The 25,079-nt window shown below is 54.6% G+C and overlaps 6 protein-coding genes across 6 annotated transcripts; 2 read left to right on the forward strand and 4 right to left on the reverse strand.

Moving 5' to 3' along the window:
* Positions 1-323: 323 nt before the first annotated feature.
* Positions 324-4,104, reverse strand: ACRALDRAFT_2100347 (uncharacterized protein; the record flags this gene model as incomplete). Its single annotated transcript, XM_071023008.1, has 4 exons — positions 324-773; positions 868-2,909; positions 3,027-3,723; positions 3,817-4,104. 4 exons carry the CDS (start codon positions 4,102-4,104, stop codon positions 324-326), a joined length of 3,477 nt encoding a protein of 1,158 aa, XP_070876473.1.
* A 1,940-nt stretch (positions 4,105-6,044) lies between these two features.
* On the reverse strand, positions 6,045-12,549 carry ACRALDRAFT_1039744 (uncharacterized protein). Its single transcript, XM_071015151.1, has 5 exons — positions 11,241-12,549; positions 10,603-11,086; positions 8,588-10,457; positions 8,121-8,517; positions 6,045-8,052 (listed from the first exon to the last, which is right to left on the reverse strand). Exons 1-5 carry the CDS (start codon positions 12,049-12,051, stop codon positions 6,563-6,565), a joined length of 5,052 nt encoding a protein of 1,683 aa, XP_070876474.1. The 5' UTR covers positions 12,052-12,549; the 3' UTR covers positions 6,045-6,562.
* A 1,286-nt stretch (positions 12,550-13,835) lies between these two features.
* ACRALDRAFT_206759 (uncharacterized protein) lies at positions 13,836-16,054 on the forward strand (the record flags this gene model as incomplete). Its single annotated transcript, XM_071022111.1, has 17 exons — positions 13,836-13,855; positions 13,896-13,961; positions 14,013-14,129; positions 14,186-14,243; positions 14,272-14,613; positions 14,641-14,738; positions 14,859-14,871; positions 14,944-14,981; positions 15,044-15,056; positions 15,090-15,140; positions 15,244-15,351; positions 15,398-15,442; positions 15,519-15,658; positions 15,685-15,770; positions 15,838-15,912; positions 15,937-15,980; positions 16,019-16,054. The coding sequence occupies 17 exons, from the start codon at positions 13,836-13,838 to the stop codon at positions 16,052-16,054; spliced, it is 1,350 nt and encodes a 449-aa protein (XP_070876475.1).
* Positions 16,055-16,762: 708 nt separating this feature from the next.
* Positions 16,763-20,253, forward strand: ACRALDRAFT_2039882 (uncharacterized protein; the record flags this gene model as incomplete). Its single annotated transcript, XM_071020997.1, has 14 exons — positions 16,763-16,887; positions 16,942-17,258; positions 17,315-17,586; positions 17,651-17,833; positions 17,899-18,376; positions 18,435-18,436; positions 18,490-18,593; positions 18,663-18,890; positions 18,954-19,397; positions 19,449-19,676; positions 19,742-19,846; positions 19,909-19,993; positions 20,053-20,158; positions 20,222-20,253. The coding sequence occupies 14 exons, from the start codon at positions 16,763-16,765 to the stop codon at positions 20,251-20,253; spliced, it is 2,709 nt and encodes a 902-aa protein (XP_070876476.1).
* A 381-nt stretch (positions 20,254-20,634) lies between these two features.
* ACRALDRAFT_1068036 (uncharacterized protein) lies at positions 20,635-22,560 on the reverse strand (the record flags this gene model as incomplete). The annotated part of the gene is made up of 2 exons (XM_071017515.1): positions 20,635-21,638; positions 21,723-22,560. 2 exons carry the CDS (start codon positions 22,558-22,560, stop codon positions 20,635-20,637), a joined length of 1,842 nt encoding a protein of 613 aa, XP_070876477.1.
* A 355-nt stretch (positions 22,561-22,915) lies between these two features.
* Positions 22,916-24,514, reverse strand: ACRALDRAFT_1074499 (polysaccharide lyase family 3 protein). Its single transcript, XM_071018248.1, has 4 exons — positions 23,836-24,514; positions 23,661-23,759; positions 23,538-23,591; positions 22,916-23,453 (listed from the first exon to the last, which is right to left on the reverse strand). The coding sequence occupies exons 1-4, from the start codon at positions 24,196-24,198 to the stop codon at positions 23,259-23,261; spliced, it is 711 nt and encodes a 236-aa protein (XP_070876478.1). The 5' UTR covers positions 24,199-24,514; the 3' UTR covers positions 22,916-23,258.
* Positions 24,515-25,079: the final 565 nt, after the last annotated feature.

Raw genomic sequence — 25,079 nt, forward strand, 5'->3', positions numbered from 1 at the left:
CACAAAGGGGACACAGAATTGTTGTCATGATGCCGCCAGTCGTGAGTCTGCCTCGAAACAGGACGCGAGAAATAAGTAAAACCTGAGAAAGAAAAAGGCACATTTTGTGTGCATCCATGATAGAAAGGCTCGAAACGCCGCCAGTGACGCAGAAAGCCTGAGCTCTCTGCGGAAGAAGAAAATTCGCCAAACCCCTTAGTAGCTCAAGTCCTGCAAGACATTCTTCTGTTTCTTGGTGTTCAGTTCGTAACAAAGAGGACATGTAGCCCCCGCCGGGAGGTGAGTGTATTGTAATGTCGGTGGGTGATGGGTGATGGCCAAATTCATGTGTTGCCGCCCACGCCAACCCCCCCATTCGGCCGGCCCCATGCGGAATTTCGCCATTCCTTCCGCTGGTTGCCGTCAGCGTGGTCAATAATCGGCTCCGAGTTGTTTCGGTAGACAGCGGTGTGGGTGGGATCGCTAGGCCCCCTCAAGAACTGCGGCGGGGCTCCTGAGCCTGGGTGGCTTCCGCTGTACGGCATCGACGGGTCCTGGACCGGCCGGACACTGCTAGCCTGCGTCAAGGCGGCAGGGTCGGTGTCGACCCGAGTGGGCGGTGGTCTAGAAGAGTTGTCCTGACGGTTATGTACCTCGCTGACTTCCCCGTAGGCCGGCCTCTGACCCATTCGGTCTTGGAATCGCTTGAGGATCTCCTTGGTCGAGAGGTCTGCGTTTGCGCCTCCTGTAATCACGGATGGGTCTTCCATAAGTTGCATCACTTCCTCGGGAACCTGAAAACACGAGGGAGTCGTTAGCCTGAGAAATCCGAGGAAAAAAAGAGATGGAGACAGAGAGGGGGAGAGAAACGTTGGTGCAAGACAGTACAATACAAACACATACCAAACACATCTCCTCAATATGATTAACCAACTCCTCCACAGCCGAAATGGCCCACATGTGGTCAGTGTCCAAGGCGAGCATCTTGGAACTCGTATACAGAATGTTGGGAGTAATAACGGTGGAGAGATTCTTGATGTCCATCCGAGACCCAGCTTCCTCATCGACCTGGTGGAACGAGCCGGCCCACTTTAGGAAGCAAAACAGAATCTCCATGCAGTCCCGGTGCGCCTTGGGAAGCAGGCAGCAGGTCAGGTGCAGGCACTGGCGCCGTCGATCGGCGTCCGGGATCTTGGACACGACGAGCCACAGACGGAAGAGCTTGTGGGTGAGCAAGGGGTCCGGCAGTTCGCGGAGATAGCGCTTGAGCAGGGCCGCGATCTGGACGACGTTCTGTTCGGTGAGGTTGGCGCTCTCGCATCCCTCCCTGTCGATCCTCTCGACCAGCTCCGACGCCTTCTTGATGTTGCCGTTCTTCCGGAACACGCCTTCCACCGAGAGGTCCATGCCCCTCATCGACCGAATCAGGTCGTCTATGATGGCGGGGATCTTGAGAGCGCCGGGCCCAACGCCGTCCGTCGACTCGGCCCCATCCTTCTCAATGATGACTTCGAGGGGCACGCCAAAGACGCCCTTCTTCTTGGTGTTCTTCGGCCGGTCGTTCTTGAACGCCTTGCCCAGGTTTTTCCAAAAGGTCGCCGGTTTCTTGGATTCGATAAAGCTCAGCAGCTCGTCTAGCGAGAACTCATTTTCCACGTGAGGGTGCATGATCAGCACAGCCAGGTGCCGCACGTTGAAGTATTCGAGGCCAGAGAGCTCCGAGAAGAACTTCCTGCTACCCATACGGGGTGCCTGATCACCGGCAGGGAAATCTCCCTGGCGGCCCTCGGACTGGGACCGCTGGAGGCCGCTGGCGGCACCCGGTGCTGGGTTTCGGAAGAGGTCCTGGCGCCCGGGCTGGTAGTGTTCCCGGAACTGTTCGGCGGCCGCGATCCGGGGTATGTCGTCGAGGGTCAGCGCATCCTGATGGCCAAACATCATGTCGTTGGTGCCGCCGTCCGAGGGTCCCCCTGCACGGTCTGTGTTGTCCCTGGCACCGCCGCTGCGGTCCCCCTCCTCGGGCTCTTCGTGAATGCCCTGACCATCTTTGCCTTCAAAAACCCGCGAGGTGCGGGCCTTCCTGAAGCTTGCGGACAAGTGTTTGTCGAGCCGGGTGCTTCGCAGGCGACGGACGTCATTCAGAGTGTTCTCATACGACGACTCACGGTGGTGCTCACGTGGGCCACCTGCGTACGATTTGGATCGCGAATCGGATCGCAGGAAGTGGGGTGCATCCTCAGCCTCGCCGGCGGCGGCTCGCTCGCCGTCCGTGGCATACCCATTCGCCCGAGCGTCCGCCATGTCTTGGCGCACAAGAGCCCCACTGCTTTTCAGGATTTCTAGTAGCCTTGCGAGCGCGACCTTGAGGAGAAAGACGTATTGTTGCAGTTTGGTAATGTGTTCAAACGGCTGCATGTCCTCAGCGTCGATGCCGATGCAGTTACTGCAGTAGATCTTTCTGTCAAAAGCGTTATACCGAGCCTCCTCGAGCTGTCGGCCCAACTCCAGGTTGCACCTCGCGCACTTGACGCAGGCAATGTGCCATCGCCTGTCCTTGTTCAAGGCGCATTCATCCTCGACGGATTTGGTGCAGAGCGCGCAATGGTCCGAGTCCTTTGCCGAGAGACGCGGTGAGCTCGTCAAGACTTGGAAGGAGGGGTCGTCGGTTTTGAGCGACTCCAGATGACCTAAATCATCGAGGAACTGATAGATACCGTCCGAGCTATTTGATTCCCGCTCGAGCCTCAAGGCGCCTTGGAGGCAGATGCGGATGAGGAGCTTCAGGTAATGGGCAAGACCGGTGACCAAGGTGAGAAGCTCCTGCGTGACGCCGAGTTTGCGGGCGCCTGTGTCCTGCGTCTTGGACAAGAGGGAGAAGAAGGAAACGATCTTTTTGCAAAGAAGCTTGGCCTCTCGACCATATGACAGCCCTAGAAGGAAGAAACAAAAAGCCCCAAGTTAGTACCACGTGACGGAGACGACGAGGCCAAGGCGGACGCCAGGAGAAATGAGTGAGGAGTAATGGCAATGGTAAATGGTGTTCCTACCCTTGATCTCTAGCCGATGCATGGTGGCATCGAGCCGGTCGGCGGCCGCGAAGAGCACTTCGACGTGCCATATAAACTTCTTTGCTACCAAGACGCCGTCGACGTAGGCCCCGTTGCTGACGTGGAGGAGCATGTCCGAGATACAGGCCGCCGAGGATTCTTCAAAAGTAGACAGGACGCTCCAGATACGGTAGACTTTCTCTTCCATGCGCTCTTCTTCCTCGCGTATGCTGTCCCGGGCGCCGTCGTCGTCCAAGTCCCTGTGGGGTTTTTCGGTTTCGGTCGAGGAGGATAGCCGTACGTTCCAGAACTTGTGGATCATGTAGCATTCCGGATGCCAATGCTGGTTCTGACCGTTTCGGAAGATTTCGACAAACTGCTTGAGGATGGCGGTATGGCAGCCATTGCAGCGCTGGGCGAACTGGGTCGAGTAGTGATAGTGGCAGTAGACGCTGTCATCGTGCTCGTAATAGCTGTCTTGTGCGCCGAAGACGGTCGAGCACAGGGAACAGGTGAAATGGTCGACGTGGTATTTCCGATCCAAGGCCGTGATGTACGAACCTCGAAGAGCTCCTCCGCACTGGAAACATAAAAGGCCGAGGCGCCGAAAGTAGTCGGTTTCGCAAAGGGGGTACTGCCCTTGGCCGTCTTCGTCGTCGGCCGGGAAGAACTTGGAAGCTACAATTTGACCGCAGTCCTGGCAAGGTGCGCACGTGTTAGAAAATAACAGTCCTGGTAGTCTGGATACGTGTGCGCAGTCTCCCCCTTGTTGTTTGTGTTGGGCTCTTACTCGGCACTTAAAACAGTCCAGATGGAATGTCCCGTCCAGCGCGCGCACAAATTGGCCTGTCAAAGGCTCGGCGCATTTCTTGCATATTCTTTGTGGACCGCTCGCTGATCGGCCGCTTCGTTGCTTGGATCTGTTTCGCTCACCGCTACGCCTCGTATCGTCGTCGTCGGAAGGAGGGATGTTGGGGGTTGTTCTACGGCTGGGTGACTCTGCGGGAGGAGGAGGAGGGTAGAGGATACTGTTGTCGGGTGTTTGTTGGCCGCCATTTGCCCAGCCCCTGCTGTCCATGGGATAGCCAGGGCTCATGACAGCCGGGTGGCTATGACCGGGGACCAGGTCGTCGGCTGGTCTTATACCGTGACCTGAGGCCATTCCGGACCGCTCTGTTTCTGAATCAATGTATCGGTACACAATCCTCCGAGTGCACTCGCCAGGGAATCGGGTATTTTTTGGGATGTGTACCCCGTCAGCCTCTTGTGCCAAGCAGGAGATGGATGGAGTAGATAACGGTCGTCATCAGCTCTGGCTTTGTTTGCTGAGCATGGAGGAGAAAGGCAACCAAGGGGGCTCCGAATGCACCTTGAGTTTCTCGTGCAGTAAAGTTCGCGTTGCGGGTGAAGGGAGGAGAAAGGGGGGGTGAAGCCCAAGAACAATAAAGCGAGTGACTGTGCAGGGACAGTTCAAGGCAAAGGTGCCCAGCTAGCCGGTGTGAGGGCTGCTTCTTTTGGTAGGGTAGTGTTGGTCGATTAGGTTTATTCAATCGTTCAGTCGATCACGTCAGTATCGTCATTTGAAGGCGCACGCGATAGTGTTGATGCCTCGAGAGGAGCAGATGGGAGACGTGGCGACGAATGAACGAGGCGTGAATGAGGGTAATGGGCGTAGGGTTGGTGGTTAGAAGGGACGAGTGAGTGGAGGTCGAGGCGGAGGGTGAGGTTCGATGTTTGATATTTCGCGTCGATGTCGGGATAGCTTTTTGGTCGGTAACCAGCCGTGCAATATGGGGGAACGGAGTAAGGTTACGGGTTAAGTTCGAAATAGCTGCACGCTAGGCCTCTGTGAATGTTCTGTCTTGGGTGGAAGACGTATCAGTTAGTTAAACAGTGGATAATAGTGGACAGTGGGCAGTGGACTCGATGGAGACGAACGACCACGGATGCCAGGCAAGCGATAATACCGGATGTTTGTTGTACGATAATGATTGGATGGCCAGAGAATCTTGTGTAGCACTGTAGCGTACCTAGGTAGGTAGGTCGGTCTGCAGTGTTTCCCCCCGTGCCTGAAGGTGGGTAACTGGCAGTGATGTGTGCTTGTACTCCGTACTCCTCTTCAGGGCGCTAAACGGTTGATCGCACTCTTGTTATCTCCTCTTGTGCTCCGATCAAGGCTTAGTAGAACAAGGCCGGCAGAGGAAGAAGGGTGGGCTCTGGGCTACCCGGTGAAATGCGAAATACGAAACCGAAACTAATAAATCGGATAAGGGGGGCGGTGTGTGTGTATACGAAGTATTGGGTCCAAGAACCTTAACCGTAACAGCCTTGGGAGGGGAAAAATGTTAAGCAAGAAGGTGAGGAGACTCCTAGGCAGTGTATCTGTTGGATCTCCATTACGGCAAGATGCTATTTTCAGACATGCTAGTCTTTAGAGGTGAAACTGTATTATATGGCAGGAGTGACGCACTTGCCCAGTATTGTTAGGAGTGACTTTGGAAGGTACGTAAATTGGGTGTATCACCAGGCATGGATACGGGTAAGACACTGAGCTTGTGGTGGAGACGGTACTCCGTGTATACTGTGCCTGTTTTACTGTATTCGTACGGACTTTAGTCACGTGCCTGTCATCCGCATGGCTGCTAATCAACATCCAAACGTCCGTCAGATTCAGAAGAGGAGCCTCAACAGCAAGTGTCTTTGCCATCCTTCGTCTTTCATTGAATAATATTTCATGAACTAGGACAGCTCAATTGGTTGGATCATTTTCAGTTCCGCCTCCTGCCATCCTAACTGTGATATTCATCCCAAAACATCAGCACAATATGCGCCTCATCGACGCCGTGGACCTAAAGCGCAGACTTCCTTCGTACGCCCACTCAGGGGCAAGGTCTTTTATTTTGGCCACAATAAAATCAATAATACTTTTCTTTTTCTCCTTTATTCAGGGCTAACACTGCTAATCATGGCGAAGCCGCGTTCGGATTACAACATAATGAAATGAGCTCACGATGGGCACACGAACAGCCAAGGTTAAATAACTGGTAAACAACTGTCAAATAACAAATCATCCGCTAGTAGTAATCGTACATAGAACAGCCCCTTGAACCTCGTCTGGATGATGTGTTCAGCCTTCGTCTTCGCTCCGCCAGATACAACTCTGCCATTGACTCTGAAACTGAACCCCCTCTTTGCTGCTACAGTATAACACCCTAATTTTCAACCCCACAGCGACCCGTAATTGCTGTCATGAAACAACGACGGATCAAGTCGTTAGCTCTCAATCTACTCTCCTCCGGCTCTCTTTGTGTAACTCCTCGACAAAGACACTGATGGTACGCGGGAATGCAAGGTAAAAGGACAGCACAAGGAAAAGAAGAAGAAAAAAAACGTGCCGGGTCACTCATGCTCCTAGCGATGCATATACTGTATATCACCCATGCAACTGAATCTCAGAAGCCCTCTTATAACTCCAAATATAAAGAAAAAGAAACAGTCAAGGTACTTCAAAACTTCTCGGGGTGATCCCAAGGTGCTCAAGACAACAGGTTGCGAAGCGACGGGCTTGTGCTGGCTCCAGCCGGTCTGGGAGGCGCACTTGGCCTGATATTAGGCGTGCCGAGGGGCCCGCTGGTTTCGCGGGATTCTCTCGTCAACGGCCCGTCCCTCGGTGCTGGCCCAGGCGGGCTGCCATGAGGTGCCTGGAATGGTGCCCGCTGCGCCATGAGACCCTGCGGGAACGACTCCGGACCACGCGATGGCGGCGGAGGCGGTAGTGGTCCTCCGTTGGGCATGACATGCGATGGAGGGAGATTGTGATGGAAGGGATGCCCAAAAGACGAAGAATGAGGCATCGGAGGTGGATGCCCATCGACTCGATGCGGTGGCGATGGGAGGAGCCCGTTCTGCACTGCCGGTCCGTGGTGCCCATTGGGCATGCCAGGGGGAAGTGGAGACCCCGGGGGCATAGACATTGGCGGAGGTCGCAAAGCTGACAGGTTCCCTAACGGTCCTCCAGCTTGGACCCCGGCCGGTCCGCCATTGACCTGTCTCGGAGAAGGTGATCCATGTTGTGCATGTGCCTGGCCGTGCCAATCGGGATAGCGCGGGCCTGGAGCACCGTACGCCATGCCAGCTCCTGCGGCAGGGTGGTGAGGGTGGGCCGGAGGCGGTCCTGGTACCTGCATAGGTGCCACTGCTGCTGCTGCCGCTGCCGCCGTCACCGAGGGAGGTCCTCCTGGGCCCGAGGCGTGCTGGGGAGGGGGAACGACAGGCCCACCCCACGGGTATGACGTGCTTGTTCTTCGGGGTTCCGAGAGAAGAAGGGGAGGCGGACTCCTCAGTGAAATAGGAGCCGCGAGCGGGGTTTGCGCAAGCGGCATCGGAGGTGGTACCTGGTGTGGTTCCTCCGGAGGCGACGGCTCTCGAGGAGGATGTGGATTAGGTCGCCGTCCTGCTTTGCGACACTTGTGACACTGGAACTTCCTCTGCTCGATAAATTTCTGTGCTTCCGTGCCGTAATGCCCGTTAGCCAGATCGCGCTCGTCTGACTCGCTTATCCGGTACCATCTCGGCGTCGTATCAATGCCGCAGGTTATGCAGATCCGGCAAAGGTCCCGAGCCGTCGTCGAGTCACCCTGGTTACCATTCGATAGCCCCTGGACCGCCGCCGGCAAGTTTGTCGTGGACGCACGTCGAGCTCCCGTCGTGATCGGTGCACTTGCCATTTTCGTGGCGTTTGTGATCAGATTGGCCTTCCGGACGGTGCCTGTCAATGTCAGGTCGGCCTGCTTACAACTTTGGACGTAAAGCTGCAAGGCATTCTGCCCATTGTCGTTTACAATGTCGTGCATCCGATGGACGATCGTCTTCGTAGGCACATGCTCCTTGCACCAGATGGCTGCAGACATGGCCCCCGTCTCGCCATTGATGGTGACGATGCTGTGTTGATCTCGGCGAGATCCCTTGACAGGCGTGATGTCGAAACCTAACAGATACCCTTTCTGCCGGGCACACTCAACATGCACTAGAAAAAAAACACTCAGTCAGTCCTCCCGAACTCGGGTCTCTCAAAAAACACTCTCACACACGTACCCGAAACCTTGCAATGGTGACAAGAGACACATGCCCCGCCCTTGTGACCACATGCTTTGCAAACTTCATCGTATCTCACCCGGGGAATCGAAGAGATCCCTTCCGACGGACTGAGCGCCTTGGCAGTGCCAAACTTGACCTCCGGCGTCCATACCGCGCAGGTGACATGTACCCAGTTGTTATCTGCCGTGCGCTTCAGGGGCTCGCGGGGGTTGGTTGGACGGTTGAGTTCTTCTTGTTTTTTCTTGTAGTACTCGGCCGCTTTCTGGGCTTGTTCACGCTCTAGCCGCTCACGCTCCTTTTCCTTTTCTGACTTCTTCTTATGAGTAGACGGCTTCGGAGCTTCGACAAAATCGTGTTCCGTGTACTCAACGGGGCACAAAACACATTTATAATGCTGTGAACATGGTTAGCACTGAACGGTGGGCATCAGGAAGCGCCGACGAATGCTGGACGGCCAAACTTACAATAGAGACCTGTGGGTTCTTATCGTTCATGCACATATCGCAGGTCCATTTCCCAGAGGCCCGGCTGTCGACAACTCCATAGCAGTTGCGGTGGACTGTCATTCGGCACTCTCTACAAGACAGGTGCTGATCCCCCAGTGGTTCTAGCTGGTCGCAGATGGCGCAAGGCATGGTCTTGGGTTTCGGGATTTCGGGTACTGCCGGCGCGGCTGGCTTTTCGACGGCCTTCTCCTTCTTCTTGGTCTGAGGTGCAGGAGCAGTGCCCGCATCCGAAGCGGCAGGATCCGACTCCTTGTCAGCCGGGACACCCTTGAGTTTCTTTCGGGGCGGCTCTCCCGAGGGTGCGCCGCTGTTGGAGGCGGAAGCCGGGGTCGGCTGGTTGGACGGTTCGGGCGTGCCGTAGGTCGCGGTGAGGAGCTCGTTCGCCGTGAGCAGTTCCTTGAGAAGCTCCTCGTCCTGCTTGCGCTTCCAGGCTCGATTGCCAGATTGCGCTAGCTTCCTGGCCACCTCTTCCAGGTCCTCCCATTGAATGGCGTAACGTCGCCACAGCTCGGCGCAGCGACGACACAGGGCCTGGATGTACTGGTCGTTCTTGTCTTTCTGTGTGCTCTTGCCGCCAGTCTCGGTGACCATGGCGTTCGACGCATTTGGCGCCCGCCTCCATTGACGAGAAGACTTGGTGTGGCAGAATTTGCAGATGAAGGCCTTCTTCTTCTGGGCGGCTTTCTCCGCGTCAAAGGCTGAATCGTCCGCATCGTCGGCGATGTCATCTTGCAGCTTGTTGGCAGCAGCCTCCGCTTTCTTGGCCTCCTTTTTGCCTTTGCGGTTCCGGAAATTACCCCAGATTTGCCTGCCCTGTTTGGTCTTCTTCCAAGTGTAGTAGTATCGTACGATTGCGCCGTACGGCACAGTCTTGATGTGTCTGGTGATTAGCTGAAGCTCGGAGCCATATTTGGACACGGCTTCCTCGAACTTCTTCTGTTCGGCCGGCGTCAGGTCGGGTTCTTTAAACGCGGCCTTTTCCGTCTCTGACAGAACCTTTAGGGCACGATCTGCCGAGTAGCCGCTGTGCATGTATGTCTCAAGCGCGACGTCTAGCAGGTTGGTTGAATTCTCGGGCAAGCCGAGCGGGATCGCCATTTCCTTCGCCCTGCTCATATATTGATCAATCTTGGTCTTTTCCTCCTGGCCATTGTCCCCCGCCGGGGGCGGTTTCCATAGCAGAGTTGCTGTCGCGCCAGGATCGTCGCTATCGCAGTCCTCGCCTCGGGCCACATAGCCAGGTGGCTCATCCTGAAACCATTTCGGGAGCTTTTCACGTCGGGCCTTCTCGGCCTCGTAGGCGGCCTGTGCTTCCTTGGACATCTTGGAGTCCTTCTTCCCGCTCCTCTTGTACTCCAAGGGCTTCATGTACTGCACCGGCCGGCCCGGCCAAGGAAGCACTGTGGCCTGATGGCGAGGCCCTACGCGTGTGCTCGCACGGGGATAAATCCGGTCGTCGTAGTCCAGCGCGTCTTCCGGCTTGCAATGCATACCCAGATAGCGCCAGGGCCAGAGGCTAGCTTGGTAGATCTGCTCGGCCGTGCCGGTGCGATGAGTGTCGTCGTCATCGGCATTCGCCGGGCTGGTCTGGCCCGTGTCGACGCCCTGGATGTCCTCCTCCTCTTCATCGTACAGCTCGTCGTCGTCGGCATCGGCGGCCGGCTCCACCATGTTAGGGGTGTGTCTGGCCTCCAGCTTCCGTTCCTGCGCACGGCTACACGCAGCGCAAGACCACGCGAAGCCCCGCGACGGCTTCTTGAGCAACGGTGGCCTGACACAATTCATGTGATACGTGTTCTTGCAGACAGCGCAATCCACCGAGTCGTTGCTGGTTAACGGGATTCTGGTCAGTTTCGCACTGTGCAAATATCACTCGGCACGGCGGCAATCAGGGGCCCCCGTCCACCGCCCCTCCTTAGGACGCACATGACACGGGACCCCCGGCACCGCACTAGAAAAATGAGACCACGTACCTGGCGCAGTACCCACTACAACGCTTGCACAACTTCACGGCGCTAGTGAATTCCTTGCCACGACCCTGCTCCACAATGATGAACTTCCAGCGCTCGTCGAGCACTTTTTTAACTTTTTCGGGGACATTGACGATCTGCGACGTGGGGATCAAGTCGTAGTTTTTCTGAATGTAGCGATCGTACAGTTTTTCGTACCAGAAGCAGTCGGGTGTTTTCCGGTAGTCACTCATCGCGGGGATTTCGGCCTTGTGTCTGATTAGACATTTGCCGCGCAACGACGTTAACGGGCTGATGTCCGAATGCATAGTTGCAAACACGAGCCGAGTGTCGTTCACTTTCTTGCCGATGTCTTTGGGTCGATAAAACCAATTGATCCGGATGGCATCAACCGGTTTGTTCTGGTCGTTTTGCACGTGCAGGAATTCCATGATGCGACCCAGGTAGTAAGGCTCGCCCGGCGGCTCGCACACCAGATACACATTGTCTGGGATGTCATGTCAGTATCACTACTCGGTCAAAGCTGGAGGACCCTTATGAATTCGCGGTGGTGGGTAGGGTAAGAAAAAGTCGGTGACTTGGGAATTGGTGGGTGAGGGAGGCGCCAAGGTATGGCGATGAGTGGGTGGGTGCTGTCTCACCGTTTGGCCTGAGGGAAGTGCCATCATCAGCCACCAAGGCCCCATCTTTGAGCCGAGCATCGGAGAAACTGAGCATGTTCGTCTCAGGGACAACATTGGGAGTCTGAGATGCCGTCGGTGCAGACCGTCGTGATGTTCCTCCGCTTGTCGTGGCCGCCGGTGCGGGTGTCTGTGACTGTGAAGCGGATGCCGATGATGACTGTGCAGCCGCCGCCTTGCGCTTTTTTGATGCTGGTGCGTTACTGGAATGGGTCGCGTTTTGGGACGTGCCAGAAGCATTCGCGACCGTCGCGTCCTTCGAACCATGGCTGGAAAGATGAGTTTTGCTGTCGTCGGCCGAAGCGGTTTTGCGTGAAGACCCATTGGGTCGCGAATGTTCGTGTGTCGAGGTGGCAGACTGGTTGGCGTGGCGAGACGACTTTTTAGGTTCGGGCTCCTTCTTTTCGGGATAAATATCGTACATGTCTACGTCGATGTCCTTGTCTTCGGCATAATTGGGACGAGACGAACCGGTACGGTACCGCGATCGGGTGCCGTAGGGTGAAGCCGTCTCCGCGGTGGCATCTTTCCCCGAAAGATTAGACCCAGTCGAAGTCGTCTTAGACATCGGTTGAGACGTAGCCTGCGCCCGAGTCTGATCCGGCTCGTTCACACTGGCCTTGTCAACCGGTGTCGACGTGGGATCAGTTGAATGAGGAGTGGTGCCCGGCTGGGATGGGGCAACGGCATCCGGAGCATCTGTGGTGGTGGAAGGAGTCGCTCTCAAGGACTGGCCCCTCGAAGGGGCTGCACTGGCTGTCTTCTGAGCCATGGCACCGATATGAGAACCAGGTGTCGCGGCGCACGGTCTTGGTAAAATCCAGTCGAGGCCCTTCCCGCAAAAAAAGAAGATGCGAGAGGGCCAGCAGCTGAAGATGGACCACTAGACAAATAAATGATGGGCACGATTCAGAGCGTGGCCGCTAGGGGAGTTGGAGATAGATCACCAACTATAATGCAAAGCCCATGGAAACTTTGTGAACCGATTCACGGCGATAAAAAGGCAGGACTGATGCGAGGGGTAGATGGGGAGTGAGTGGTGAGTCGGCTCCAAGCTTTTGGGTAGATGAAGTGAGCTGAACCCGGGAAATGGGAGCGTAGGGCAAAGAATGATGGTGACCTAGGCCAGGAGATGATGGGCAGGGGAAGGGAAAAGAGTTAATGAAGGGGGGGATGAGGGACGGCTCCAGCGAGGACCCTTGAAGTGGATGCAGAGAGTTTGGACGAGCCCGAGTGATGAAGGCTCCAACAATGCTACGCAGCAGAAGGCTCCGGAGGGTGTAACGGTGAGGTTCGGAAGATATGAAGGAGGAAAAAGAGGAAGAAGCTAAGAGAAGAAGACGGGATGGGGCCGACTCCCAGGCAAGGGAAGGGAAACGTCGAAGGTCCCTTCCCACTAAGGGTGCCCTGTCCCAGACTGGGGGTGGGAGGCGTCCGGTAGGCCCTCTGTTTTGGTGCTGATGGACCCGCGGCAGGTACCGATCAGTCGCAGCAAAGGTGTTAGTACATATTCTTCGACACTTCTTTGCGCTGTTCTGACATGTCCAGAGGTACTAGAGACCGACTAGGGTCTGCATGGTACTGGACCCACCGAGTATCTCTGTACCCGCCCCATGGCTCATCATTCGCTCCCCCAGACGGTCCTCTCACACACATATATACACATATATATGCCTTGCACTTTCACCTCACCTCTTCATCGTTTCCTCAAACCAAAAGCTTCTACGCTACAAGTTCCGACCCCAACCTCAATCATGGCGGTTATTTAGATCGTGTTCCTGTGCGACCCTCTCTGGGGAAAACTCTTCACCAGGAAAGCTATCATTCGTCTCTTCTTGTCGCCGTCCAGATATCTTCTTGTTCATCCTCCGGTCCGCGTGCACCGACTTTTCCCCAAGAAAACTTCACTCATTCTTTTTATTTTTCCCCTTTCATGCAGGTACATGCAATACAGTACATATGCGATATCATGATCCTTGCTGTTCCCGAAGAACATTGAGAGCGACATAGGCTGCCTATCTTGGCCATGAACCTGATGGCAAGAGGAAGAATGGAGAACTGAACCACGGTACAGCAGTGTCCTCATTCCAGATCACAAGTACTCCGAATGAACTATGGACTAGGTAATTGGGCCGTATGTCTCGTCTTGTGTGATGTGGCGGCTGGACAGGGATATTGCCCGCGTCACTTCTTGTCGGCACAACCTCGACTCGACTACGCTTCGTTACTACCATTATGGGATGTCGTTGTCCCGAAACTGACTCTCATTCGGGGGCTGGTTTATCTTTATCTAGGTAGTACTTGGAACAATTTGTAGCTGTGCCGTGTCAGTAATTCCTCGCGCGTTATTTAACCTCCTATCATATTTCGAATTTGGCCGTAACTCACCGTTCTCCCGATTTCCTATTCTCCAAACCCTTTCTATCTCCTTGGCCCCACTCGTCGTAGTAGCTCGTCTTTGCTTACGTTGTGGTGTACTGTTACCGATCGCGACTGAACCGAGTCGGGACTTCACTTACGTGTAGTGCGTGTACGTTGTATGTACATCGCGTTGCAATGCAGGTAGCACCAACCTTGTCGCACTAATAAGGCTTTTCTGGCGTTCTTTGCCTCCAGCCGCCAACAGCGTCGGTCATACGCATTTTCCGCATTTTCCACGCCCAAAATTCCTGTCCTCGGTTTGTGGCACCCTGGTCTGCCCCGAGTAACAAAACGTGTTTCTTGTCCCAATAGTGTACATCAGAAATACCTACACGTCAGAGGGGCCGCTGCCCCATCAGTCTCCGCCCAACTTACTTCGTACGTTGCACCTACGTTTATGTACGTGCTCGAGTATGGAGTAATTACAGCGTGGCATTGAGAAAAATATTCCTGCGAGAAATCAAATCCCGACATTACACTGAAAGATATCCCTCTTCCATGGATGCGTCGGCAGTGCCGCATTGGACCGACGATTGCAAGTTGGTCACATCCATCAAGACGATCTGTTCAGTTCCTCGCCCCGTGGAGACTGCTGTCATTTGGGGGGCCCTTCTCCGGCGCAAGGCTGCACAGGGGTGATTACGCATCGCTTGCGCATGGCCAGTCACGGGAGGTCTCAAACTGCGTTCGGTTTCTTGGCCTCGTCCCTTCTACCTTTCCACACTATTCATCATTTAAATGGTGCCCAGAATTCACACAGACTACCTTCTCTTCAAGTCCCGTCTTCTTGCTGGCTTCGCCGTCTCCCTATGTCCTTTCTGCAGCCGCGATAATCCACCTCGTGGTCTTCAAGACTTCTCCGCAAAGCGTCTCCTCATCATTAGTAATCATTGGTATGTCGACTTCGCTCAAGGTAAGCATCCCTCTAGATGCACCATAGAAATTCGGGGCCATATCTTCAGCGATAGAGCACCAATGTATATATGAACATCGTTGCCGCATCCATAGCGCCGATCAGGACAGCTGGCGCATCGTCTCGTGTCGGTTCCTATATTCGTACAAATACGTCCGCGAACCCGTTTCTTCAAGAAACGGCCGTTAATCCCAACGAGGAACGATATTACGTAGTAAAGCGGACATGGCATTACCTCACCACAGCCGAGCCGACCAAGTGCCTAGGCAACCAAGTAATAAGTGGCTTGGATATCAATGCGCCATCAAAGTTAGGGATGATTCGCGATAGAAAGCATCCGAGTCGGTGGAGTGGGTCTTTGGTGCTCCGTATCAACGGAATGACTCTAATAAGCCAGAAGGAAGTTACTAGGTACGAAGTACTGAACAAGAGAACTGGCGGCAGTTGACTAAGATATGTCTCTTCCAGATCACGAGGCGACAGGGACGTGTCTTGTCAGTGTGTTTGCCACCAAGTTCAGTGACATAGTGACAATACCCAGACTTCGCGGCGGGACTGAGAAAGACGACATGACTGATGACTAATCATTCATCATCCGTATTCGTCATAACGTTCGAGCCACAACAAAAGCTTCCGGGCTTGAAGCTTATTGATTCGACTGGCCAATTGAGCGACAGTTGTTCAGTCGGGATCCAATATCAAGCCAATTCTTCAGCAACAGAGCTAGGCGAGTGTATTGTGTGTCTGTTCTCGTTTACCAGAGCCAAAACGCCATCATTGTCAGATTCTTTACTCCGTAGGAGATATCGATAGCTTGGGACCGCCCCTTGTGAGGGGCAGGGATTGGGTAAGCGCCCACTATTGTTCCGAACACGGGAGATGAACCCACGAATTCACTACACTAGACCATTGCGCATTGCGGGGTTCATCGTGAAGTGATTCCGTCCTCTTATATCTCCAGCGACCAAATTGTTGCGGCGTGTTTAGACTGGTTGGTGTCGTTCTGTGATTTTTATCCTGTCCAGGCTGTAACAATTCTTCGCACGTCTGATACCACGACTACGTTGTAAGTGGACGGGGGGTGGCTTTAGATGAAGCTCACACGCGCACACCAACACCTAAAATTGGATTGGCTTATACCCGTTTAAATGCCCGATGTCAGTGTCGTGCCTATTATAAAAAAAATGCTATTATCACCGTTCTCCTTGCCCACGGAATGGACAGCCGTCAAAGGTCACGACGTTGATACTTCGTATGTGAAGGATGTCGTTACGACACCATCAATAGCCACTGGGATTCGTTGCCCATGATCAGTCATTCAAGACCACGATGGCCATCCCCACCCGTCCGTCATCTGCGAGAAATATGTGGGCCCACTGCGCTATTCGTACAACGTGCTGGCAAGGCAACCCCGACAGCGACTGATGAGTCTCGGGGCTGATGCCCAACATCAACAAAAGCTATTTCGATTTACTTCGCGAATACCGCACGACTAGTAATTAGTACATGATTATTTCCGACTTTACCGAAACCGCTGCTGTTGTTCGTCTGGCTGTCTGATTGTTTCTAAAGACGAGCCCGATATTATTTTCCTGGCTTATTCCAGCACCAACGGATATTGTCAGGAGGCCTCATTATCAGATAACTAGCCAGCACTGGTAGTGAGACTCTCAAAGCCAGCTCTATCAGGCAGTGTTGTGAGAAGAAAACTTAAAAACTTCTCCGTAACATAATGGAGTTGGTACGAAGTGAGACATGCCGAGTAGATAATTGCTTCGTATTCGCTGCCCCAGGTGCACCGTTGTTAGCCCGGTTAAACATCGCTTATATCCGGTGGCTAGTGCTGTGGCCCACGAACCCCCCCACAGCCACAGCACAGCGCCGGAAGTCGATGCAATCACCTGACCTCGCGTCTCTCATGATCCACTGGGCCGTTGGCTTTGACGCGTCCTCCTTTCACCTACCAACCGTGCCTAGCCATCCAGGCCCGTCTTGCTCTGACAGCCACGCAATGTCGTGGCCCTTTCATATCGCACACACTTTTACCCTTGCTACCTAGTTTTGAAATCTCATATGACCTGCTCGAGCCGAGCACCTACAGTCATCTGGCGCTGGCAACGTCAACGTCCATACTCCCGAGTCCCTTGCTATGGCCGGCAGCAATGGCGTTTGGCACAAGACGTCGGTCCAGGCAGCTCATGAGCAGCGAAAGACCTATTCGACCACTTCTCTGGCTGGCCAGAAGCGTGCCTATTCCATCGAGGAGCCCCCCTTGTATTCTCGACCCTCAGTGCCCCACCGTCCCTCGGCCGTGACGCGGTCTGCCAGTCTTCCAACCGGTCCGCCCAGACTCTCTGCTAGCTCGGTCACGTATCTTGGAGAAGGTTTAAACAATGATCCTTCCGAATACTCCCAGAGAAGGGCGATCCAGTCTACTCCCACCAGCACGGTAGACCCCTTGCTCTCCCTCAGCCATCCGGCGTATGGTCTCTCGGCCCCGTTGGTTCAAAACCTGGCCAGTCTTGGCATTAAGAACATATATCCATGGCAGAAATCTTGCTTGATGGCGCCCGGTCTATTGACTGGAGAAAAGAATCTCGTCTACAGTGCTCCCACCGGTGGCGGGAAGTCCCTGGTCGCCGATGGTGAGTCCAGACTTGTGTCCTCGCAAGCCCCAGTATCGTGCTGAGAAGCCTTTCAGTTCTCATGTTGAAGAGAGTTCTCGAGGAGAAGGACGCCAAAGCGATCCTCGTTCTCCCTTATGTTGCCCTTGTCCAGGAGAAAGTTCGCTGGCTCCGGAACCTCGCGGCTGGCCTGATGAAACACGTGGATCCCACCGATGAGGATGACAATAAGCGGATATGGCAGCGGCGCGCGGATGAGAACACAGTTCGCGTCGTCGGCTTCTTTGGCGGCGGCAAGGTTAAAGCAACCTGGGCCGACTTTGACATTGGTGTTTGCACAATAGAAAAGGCAAGAAACCCTTGGTTGCATCTACTGCCCACCGCACATCCGAGACTGACCATGTACGATAAAGGCAAATGCTTTACTTAACACGGCCATCGTCGACTATTCCGTCAAGGATCTGAAAGTCGTGGTTCTCGATGAGCTGCACATGATAGATGACGATCATAGAGGCTATCTAATGGAACTAATGGCCACGAAGCTGCTTACTCTTCCCCAGCAAATTCAGATTGTCGGCATGAGCGCAACGCTTTCTGTTCGTACCGCCAGGTTCGCATCCCCATCTCGTGTGCTTGGCTGACCCTGCGACTTCTTGCTCAGAATATCAAACTGCTCTCTGACTGGCTTGACGCCCACTCGTACGAGACGCGATACAAACCGGTTCCGATCGAGGAGCACCTCGTGTACGAGAGCCACGTGTACCCGGCCGCGACGACGAGCGAGCTGTTAAAAACCGTCAAACGGCTGAGCTCGGCCGTCGGTGCCGCCCAACACACAAACGCCCTCAAACGTATCGAGCCCTCTGCTCATAGGGAATTCAAGGATCCCGTGTTGAATGCCGTTGTCGCACTTGCGAACGAGACGGCCAGGGCAGGCTATGGTGTGCTCGTCTTTGCGGGCAGCAGGGCAGCTTGTGAGTCCAATGCCAAGTTGATAGCAAGAGTCATGCCCCAGCTGGATGAATTAAACGCAGACATCGTGGACAAGCGGATTGATCTTCTCGCGGAGCTACGTAGTCTTTCTACGGGTCTGGATCCCGTCCTTGAAGAAACTATCACTTTTGGGGTCGCATTTCATCGTAAGTTGTCAAGAGACGCCTTCCCAGTCGGGTCCATCCATACTAATCTCGGTGGCAGATGTTCGTTTCCGTTGAACCTCTTGATAATGCCATGTTATTCTAAATTTGCACAGGCTGGACTTACCACGGAAGAGCGCGAGCTCATCGCTACAGCATACGACAACGGTGTTCTCAAGGTCTGTGTAGCCACATGCAGCCTTGCTGCGGGTATCAATCTGTATGTCATCGTCCTGTGAGAGGAATCTTCCAGTTGCTCATTTGTTTTCTTTCCTTTTCTGCCCCCCAGGCCTGCTCGAAGGGTTATCCTGCACAATGCTCGCATGGGACGTGATTTCGTCGGACCTTCAATGCTTCGGCAAATGCGCGGACGAGCAGGACGAAAAGGCAAAGACGAGATTGGCGAGACGTTTCTCTGCTGCCGGAAAGACGATCTCGAGCAAGTCGTGGATCTGATGCATGCAGATCTTCCCCAGATTTCAAGCTCTCTGAATACAGACAAGCAGCGTATCCAAAGGTAATACTCCGTCCCGGCCTTTGTGTCCCGGATAAGTCGTTGGTATTGACATTCTTGGGCTAGGGCACTACTGGAAGTCATTGCCACTCGACTCGCCAACAGCCAAGATACCATAGATGAGTACGCCGCAAAGACCCTGTTAGCCGCGTCAGGCGACCTCGACCTGGTTCGAGCGTGCATAGAAACCAGTCTGGACAGTCTTCTGGCTCTGGGATTTATCACCAGTGATTTTGCCGGTAATTATTCGGCCACTCAGCTAGGCCAAGCGATTGTGGCATCTTCCCTCGACCCAGACGACGGTACCTTCATCCACAAAGAGCTCGAGCGAGCCTTGCGAGGTTTCGTGATGGATGGTGACATGCATCTCCTGTATATGTTCACACCGGTCCAGGACTTCGGTATCAACGTCAACTGGCGGGTGTTCCTGAACGAGATGGAAGCACTTGACGATAGTGGACATCGGGTCATTCGTTTTCTGGACATTAAACGGTCCGTAATAAACCGGATGTATGTACTAGCCCGGCGAGGAGGCGTACTTGCATTGACCTGAGTGTTTAGGGTACACGGCGGCGCCCCGAAGGAATCCACACCCGAAGAAGAGCAGGCGATGCGGGTGTATCGTCGATTCTACTTGGCTCTGCAACTACGTGACCTATGCAACGAGATGCCGATTCATGTTGTTGCCCGCAAGTACGACGTTCCTCGGGGGACGGTTCAAACACTCTCCCAAACATGTCATGGGTTCGGAGCCGGCATGATCAAGTTCTGCGAGCAAATGGGCTGGGGGTAAGGATCTGGATCGTGTCATGGGTGGTAAATTCTTTGGGAGGTGGCTGATTCGCGATTCACAGGATCATGGCCGTCGCATTGGATCATTTCTCGGACCGTCTCAGAGCAGGTGCGAGGGCCGATCTGTTGGACCTGGCGAAGATTACGTTCATCAAGAGCAGGACAGCGTAAGTCGGCATTCCCAGTGGAAGTTCGTGGACCCCTTTTGCGTCTAACATGGACAAATCAGACGTGTTTTCTGGGAAAATGGATTCCGGAGCGTGGCTGCCGTGGCCAACGCAGATCCGAAAGAACTCATACCTGTTCTGATGCAAGTAAGCTCAGTCCGTTGTTCCATGTCGGGGAGAGATTCCGGAGGCTTACTATTCCACAGGCCCAGCCGAGTAAGTTGCGAATCAAGGCACGAGAGAGCACCAAGTACGAAGAGAAGCTGCTTGCCAAAGCCCAAGTCATCTCCAACTCGGCAAACAGGATCTGGCGTAAGTCGGGCGCACTGTCGCTTTCCCCGGCGAATCGATACAGGGCAGCTGACAACTCTGTAGAACTCCAAATGCAAGAGGACTTGGAGGAATAGGTGAGATATGGGTTCGTGAATCCATGCTGGTTAAAGTTGGATGGGCTCAGGGGTTCTGAACTGTACACCATGCCCTCACCGCGAGAGGGCTGTATGATCAGCATTGTTAAGTTCCAATCTCTTGCAAAGAAAAGAAAGAAAGAAAGAAAGAAAAAGGTTGTTATAGAATTTTAACAAATAGTTAGACGGATATATCTTTGAAACAATAATGGTATTTCAAAACGTAAAGACGAGAAAAGAGTCGACCGTCTTCCATGCTTTTATATGTCCCCATTCACCCTCTCAGTTGGTATCATATCATCATATACCCCGTCCAGTCATGTCTGTCCCGAATTCGTACCCACGATAATGTCTCGCAACGAGTTTGGTCGGCCCAGTCTATCACTTCTCTAGGTATGCCTTCCAGCCAATCTCCTGAAGCCTGGCCGCCTTCCCCTCCACCTCGTCGCTCATCCCCTTCATGTAGGCAGCCATGGCGTCCCTGTAGGCCGGGTCATGGGAGCCCAAGATCTTGACCGCGAGCAAGGCGGCGTTGGTGGAATTGTTGATGCCGACGGTGGCAACGGGGCACCCGCGCGGCATCTGCACGATGCTCAGCAGGCTGTCGTGGCCGTCGAGGTGGGTCGCCTTGACGGGGACACCGATGACCGGCACGGTGGTTTCGGACGCCAGCATGCCGGGGAGGTGGGCGGCGCCGCCGGCCGCAGCGATGAGCACGCGGACGCCGCGGCGGACGGCGGACTGGCCCAGCTCGACCATGCGGTGGGGGGTCCGATGGGCAGAGGTGATTGTAAAATCGTAGGGGACGCGGAAGCGCTCGAGGATCTCGAAGGCGCCCTTGAGAACGGGGAGGTCCGAGTCGGATCCCATGGTCACGACTACCAGGGGAGCGGACGGGTCGCGCGAGGATGACGAGGAGGGGGAGGAAGAGGTAGCGGGGAGGCCGGCTGCGGGTGTATCGCTCGGTCGTAGCTGAGCAGAGGCGGCGTCGAGGCGGCCTTGGCGGATGTGGTCGACCTCCTTGACGAGGGGTGCTACCAGTTGCTCGAGATCTGTGTCGGGGGTGTAGGCTGTGGCGGTGATATGGCCAATCTTTCGACCGGGTTTCGACGTCTTGCCGTACTGGTGCAGGAAAATGTCCATCTGGTCGTCGTACAGCGACGCGGACAGATCAACGAGGGCGTCGTGTGAATTCTCTTGCGCGCCGCCGAGGATGTTCAGCATGATGGCGCTGGAGACGCGGGGCTGAAGTTTGAGTGAGCGCGGGAGGATGTCGAGGATGGCGCAGAGTTGGGCCTTGAACTGAGACATGTACGGGACAGCCTCGATGGTGTAGTGGCCCGAGTTGTGTATCCGAGGTGCGACTTCGTTTACCTCGATGCTTCCTATAGGCAGGTGGGTAAGTAAGCGACGACTTTTTCACATTATTGATTCGGGCAGTGATTTCTGGAAATAGGTGACCAACGTACCATCTTCCAGGAGGAACATCTCCACGGCAAAGACACCCCTGCCCTTGAGCGTCTTGACAACACCAGCCGCCACACCCCTCGCCTTCTCGCAAATGTCGGCCGGCGTCTTCCGCGGGGGGTAATAGACCTTGGTGCAGACGCTGTCCTCGTGGATGGTCTCTACGGTTGGATATGTGTATACTTCGCGCAGCTGTCCGTCGTCGTCTTCAGTCCTGACGACAACAACAGCCAGCTCTTTCACGAATGGCACCCACTTCTCGGCATATAAGGGCAGCTTGCCCATGACGTTCACTGCCTCCTCAAAGTCCTGCACCCCGCTCACCTTAAAGTTCCCCCTGCCGTCGTAGGACCCTTTGCGGGCTTTTAGCATGAAGGGGAACCCAAAGCGGTCGTGGGCCTCCCGCAACGAGTCGAGCATGGAGGGGCCAGACTCGATGGCCATCTGCGGCGCGACGGGCAGTCCAGCCCGTGAGAAGTGCTCCTTTTGCAGGAATTTGTCTTGGATGAGGCGGATAGTCTCCCAGGAAGGGTGAACGGGGATTTTTTTGACGGTACCGGGACCCGTGGTGACGCCCTTGGTGGCGATCTCCTCGAGGATGTCGGTATTGACATGCTCGATTTCGACAGTGAGGACATCACACCGGGCAGCGAGCTCCCTGATTTTTTCGGGGTCCTTGAATGAGCCGGTAACGTGCTTCGCATTCTGATTGACTTGTTTGGCAGGGCAATTGGCCTCGTCGAGGACAACGAGTTCGATACCGAGGGGCCCCGCGGCTTCGCAAAGCATGCGGCCGAGCTGACCACCGCCGAGGAGTCCAATGACGGGTTTTTTTGCCATGATGTCGTTCTTGAGCGGGCAGATGATTACGGATGTTAAGTTGTTTTTCCGACAGGAGCCCCTGAGACGATGGACGACTCAATCTTGCAGGTGACCCTTGCGAACCGAATTCGGAGGATAAGTGTGTCAGTCAAATGCGCGGTTTGTCGTGGAGAAATTATTCTGCCGCCTTTTCGATATGGGTCTAGAATGGAAAGCGGTGAAGAGTTCACCCACCAAGGCAATGACGTATTTGTCACAACCCCGCTAATGGTCCCTATAGCAATGATTTCCTCTCCACCGACTTGTCCTATTTTGTGCCATGCCCTCAAGATTCTCAAGATTCTTCTTCTAAAAAAAAAAAAAAAAAGAAAAAAAAAAGAAAAGGAATATCCTGAAAAGGGAGATTCATATAAATCAAATCGGCCCTGATAAGAGGCTATACCACGAGCATCATGATGGCATACTCGTACTCATGACCTATTCGCGGCCCCTACTTCCGCCTTGTTCCGCCTTGGGAGAGTGAAATATCACCACTTTCCAAGCGATGGACCAAGCATCAACCCTATTGCCCGTCATAGACAAACACCGAAGAATATGCAAGATGGAAGCTGATGGTATACGCAGTTAAAACAAGAAAGTGAAGCTATTTTCAAGCGACCGAAGCTATCATGACAGAACCGTTCACTTATACTCCAAACGAATCCAGAGTTCCCGCCTTAGCAAGGGCGGACTTTCTTAGGAGAGCAGCCACCCGCACAGCCATCGTAGATCCAGCAAGCCTCCCTGGCGTCGGTGCAGACATTGACAAGCGTCGCAGTGTCGCCAAATTTCTCGTTGATGGCAACCACCTCGCCTCCGTTCCAGGCCGTGACACCCTCGACATAGACGTTGCGCTTGCACTGCGAGCTGCACTGTAACATGAGGCGAACCCAACATTAGCACGTGAGAAGAGGGAGACAATGTGAAGAGATAAAAGGAGAGGGAGGGGGTCTTACGTTGCCGCATGAGCGGTAGACCTTTCCATAGTTTTCCGCGTAAAAGTTGATAATCTGGACAGAATGACCAGTCAGCAAGCACATCAAACATCTCTATCCGCGCCAGACCGGTTGGAAACTCACGTTGACGGTACCGCAGCCGTTGTGTTGGATAATCTTGTCAGCGGCATGGTACGCGCCGCCGCCGATGATCCACGTATGATCGCCCGGCCTATCGTTCTTCTGTTGACAGTACGTTGTGATCAGCAATGCTCGGAGCTTCCGACCCCTTGATTCTTGTAGTGCCGGCCTGACATACCACAGAGATGGCATCCTCGCACACGTCCTCGAACCAGACAAACTCAAGCGTGCAAGGACCGTCGCAGTGCACGCCCTCGGCCTGGTTGGCCCCGATGATGACGTTCCGGAGCGTGGCGCCGCGGCGGAGGTAGAACACCGCATCCTGCCAGCCGCCCTCGGCCTGCTCGTTGCAGGCGCCCGGGCCGCGGTCGTACCTAGCCCAACCGCCATCGAAGACCTGGCCGGCACCGACCTCGATTACCTGCCTGTTGGAGTGGTGCGCCGTGGGGACGGGGACACCTCCGTCGTAGCCCAGGCAAGCCAGGGAGCCCGGGACGGCAGCGAGAAGAGCCACTAGGGCGGACTTGAGCCAGGGGACCATTTTCAAGGGATGGGCACGTGGTAAAACAGAAACGAGGGCAGCGAGAGGAAACAAGAGTCGCTGATCGGCTGTGGCGTGTTTGAGCAGGACGATCAACCCGTTAACAAGCGAAACGGATCAGCATGGAGCGACAGGATCACTGAATCTTATATGTGTAAAGACACAGAGGCGGGCCCTCCACCCCGGTTTGGAGAGACTGGGACGAAACTGCTCCATCCCCACACACCAGAGATGCCCGAAGCTAAGAGAGGAGATATCTCCACGAAAGGAAAGGGTTCGTCTCGTCTCGATGCGGGCTTCATTGGTGGAGAAACGTCAACATTGTTTTCATTTTGGACGGATGAAGGACTTCCCTTCCTCGCTGACAAGAGAGCCAGTCGTCGCCCTGCAAAGCCACCGAAATTCACATGTATAGATCTGATTGCCAAGTCTTCCCACGAGAAGATGCACCGACCAGGTCTGCTGTTTCGCATATATCACATCTCAGTACGCTGAGACACATAGCGAGTCGCAGCCCCGTGGCCATCTCTCCAGGGAGCGGGGATCAGGGACCATCTCGCGCACCAATCACGCACGTCTGCGAGAAGGCCTGGGGCTCGCAACCGGGTATCGCATCGGGTCTGGTTCGGTAGTCGAGCGGAAGAATAACTAAACCTGGGGTGCAGATGGCGACACAAGAGACGAGTACCGGTCTTCCGCCACCCCCTGCTCGGTCTTCCGGGTCTTCTCAAACCCTTCTAGGCTAGAATGATCCACTACATCCCCACAAGCCGAAATTAGCTGTACTTTCAAGGTATTTCGATGTACACAAGCATAAACTGAGCGATACGCGTAAGGAGGAGGACCACCCATTATAGGTGTAGGAAAGTGTGTTCTTTTTA

Source organism: Sodiomyces alcalophilus (assembly GCF_042370955.1).
Source record: "Sodiomyces alcalophilus JCM 7366 unplaced genomic scaffold ACRALscaffold_2, whole genome shotgun sequence".
NCBI classification, from domain to species: Eukaryota; Fungi; Ascomycota; class Sordariomycetes; order Glomerellales; family Plectosphaerellaceae; genus Sodiomyces; species Sodiomyces alcalophilus.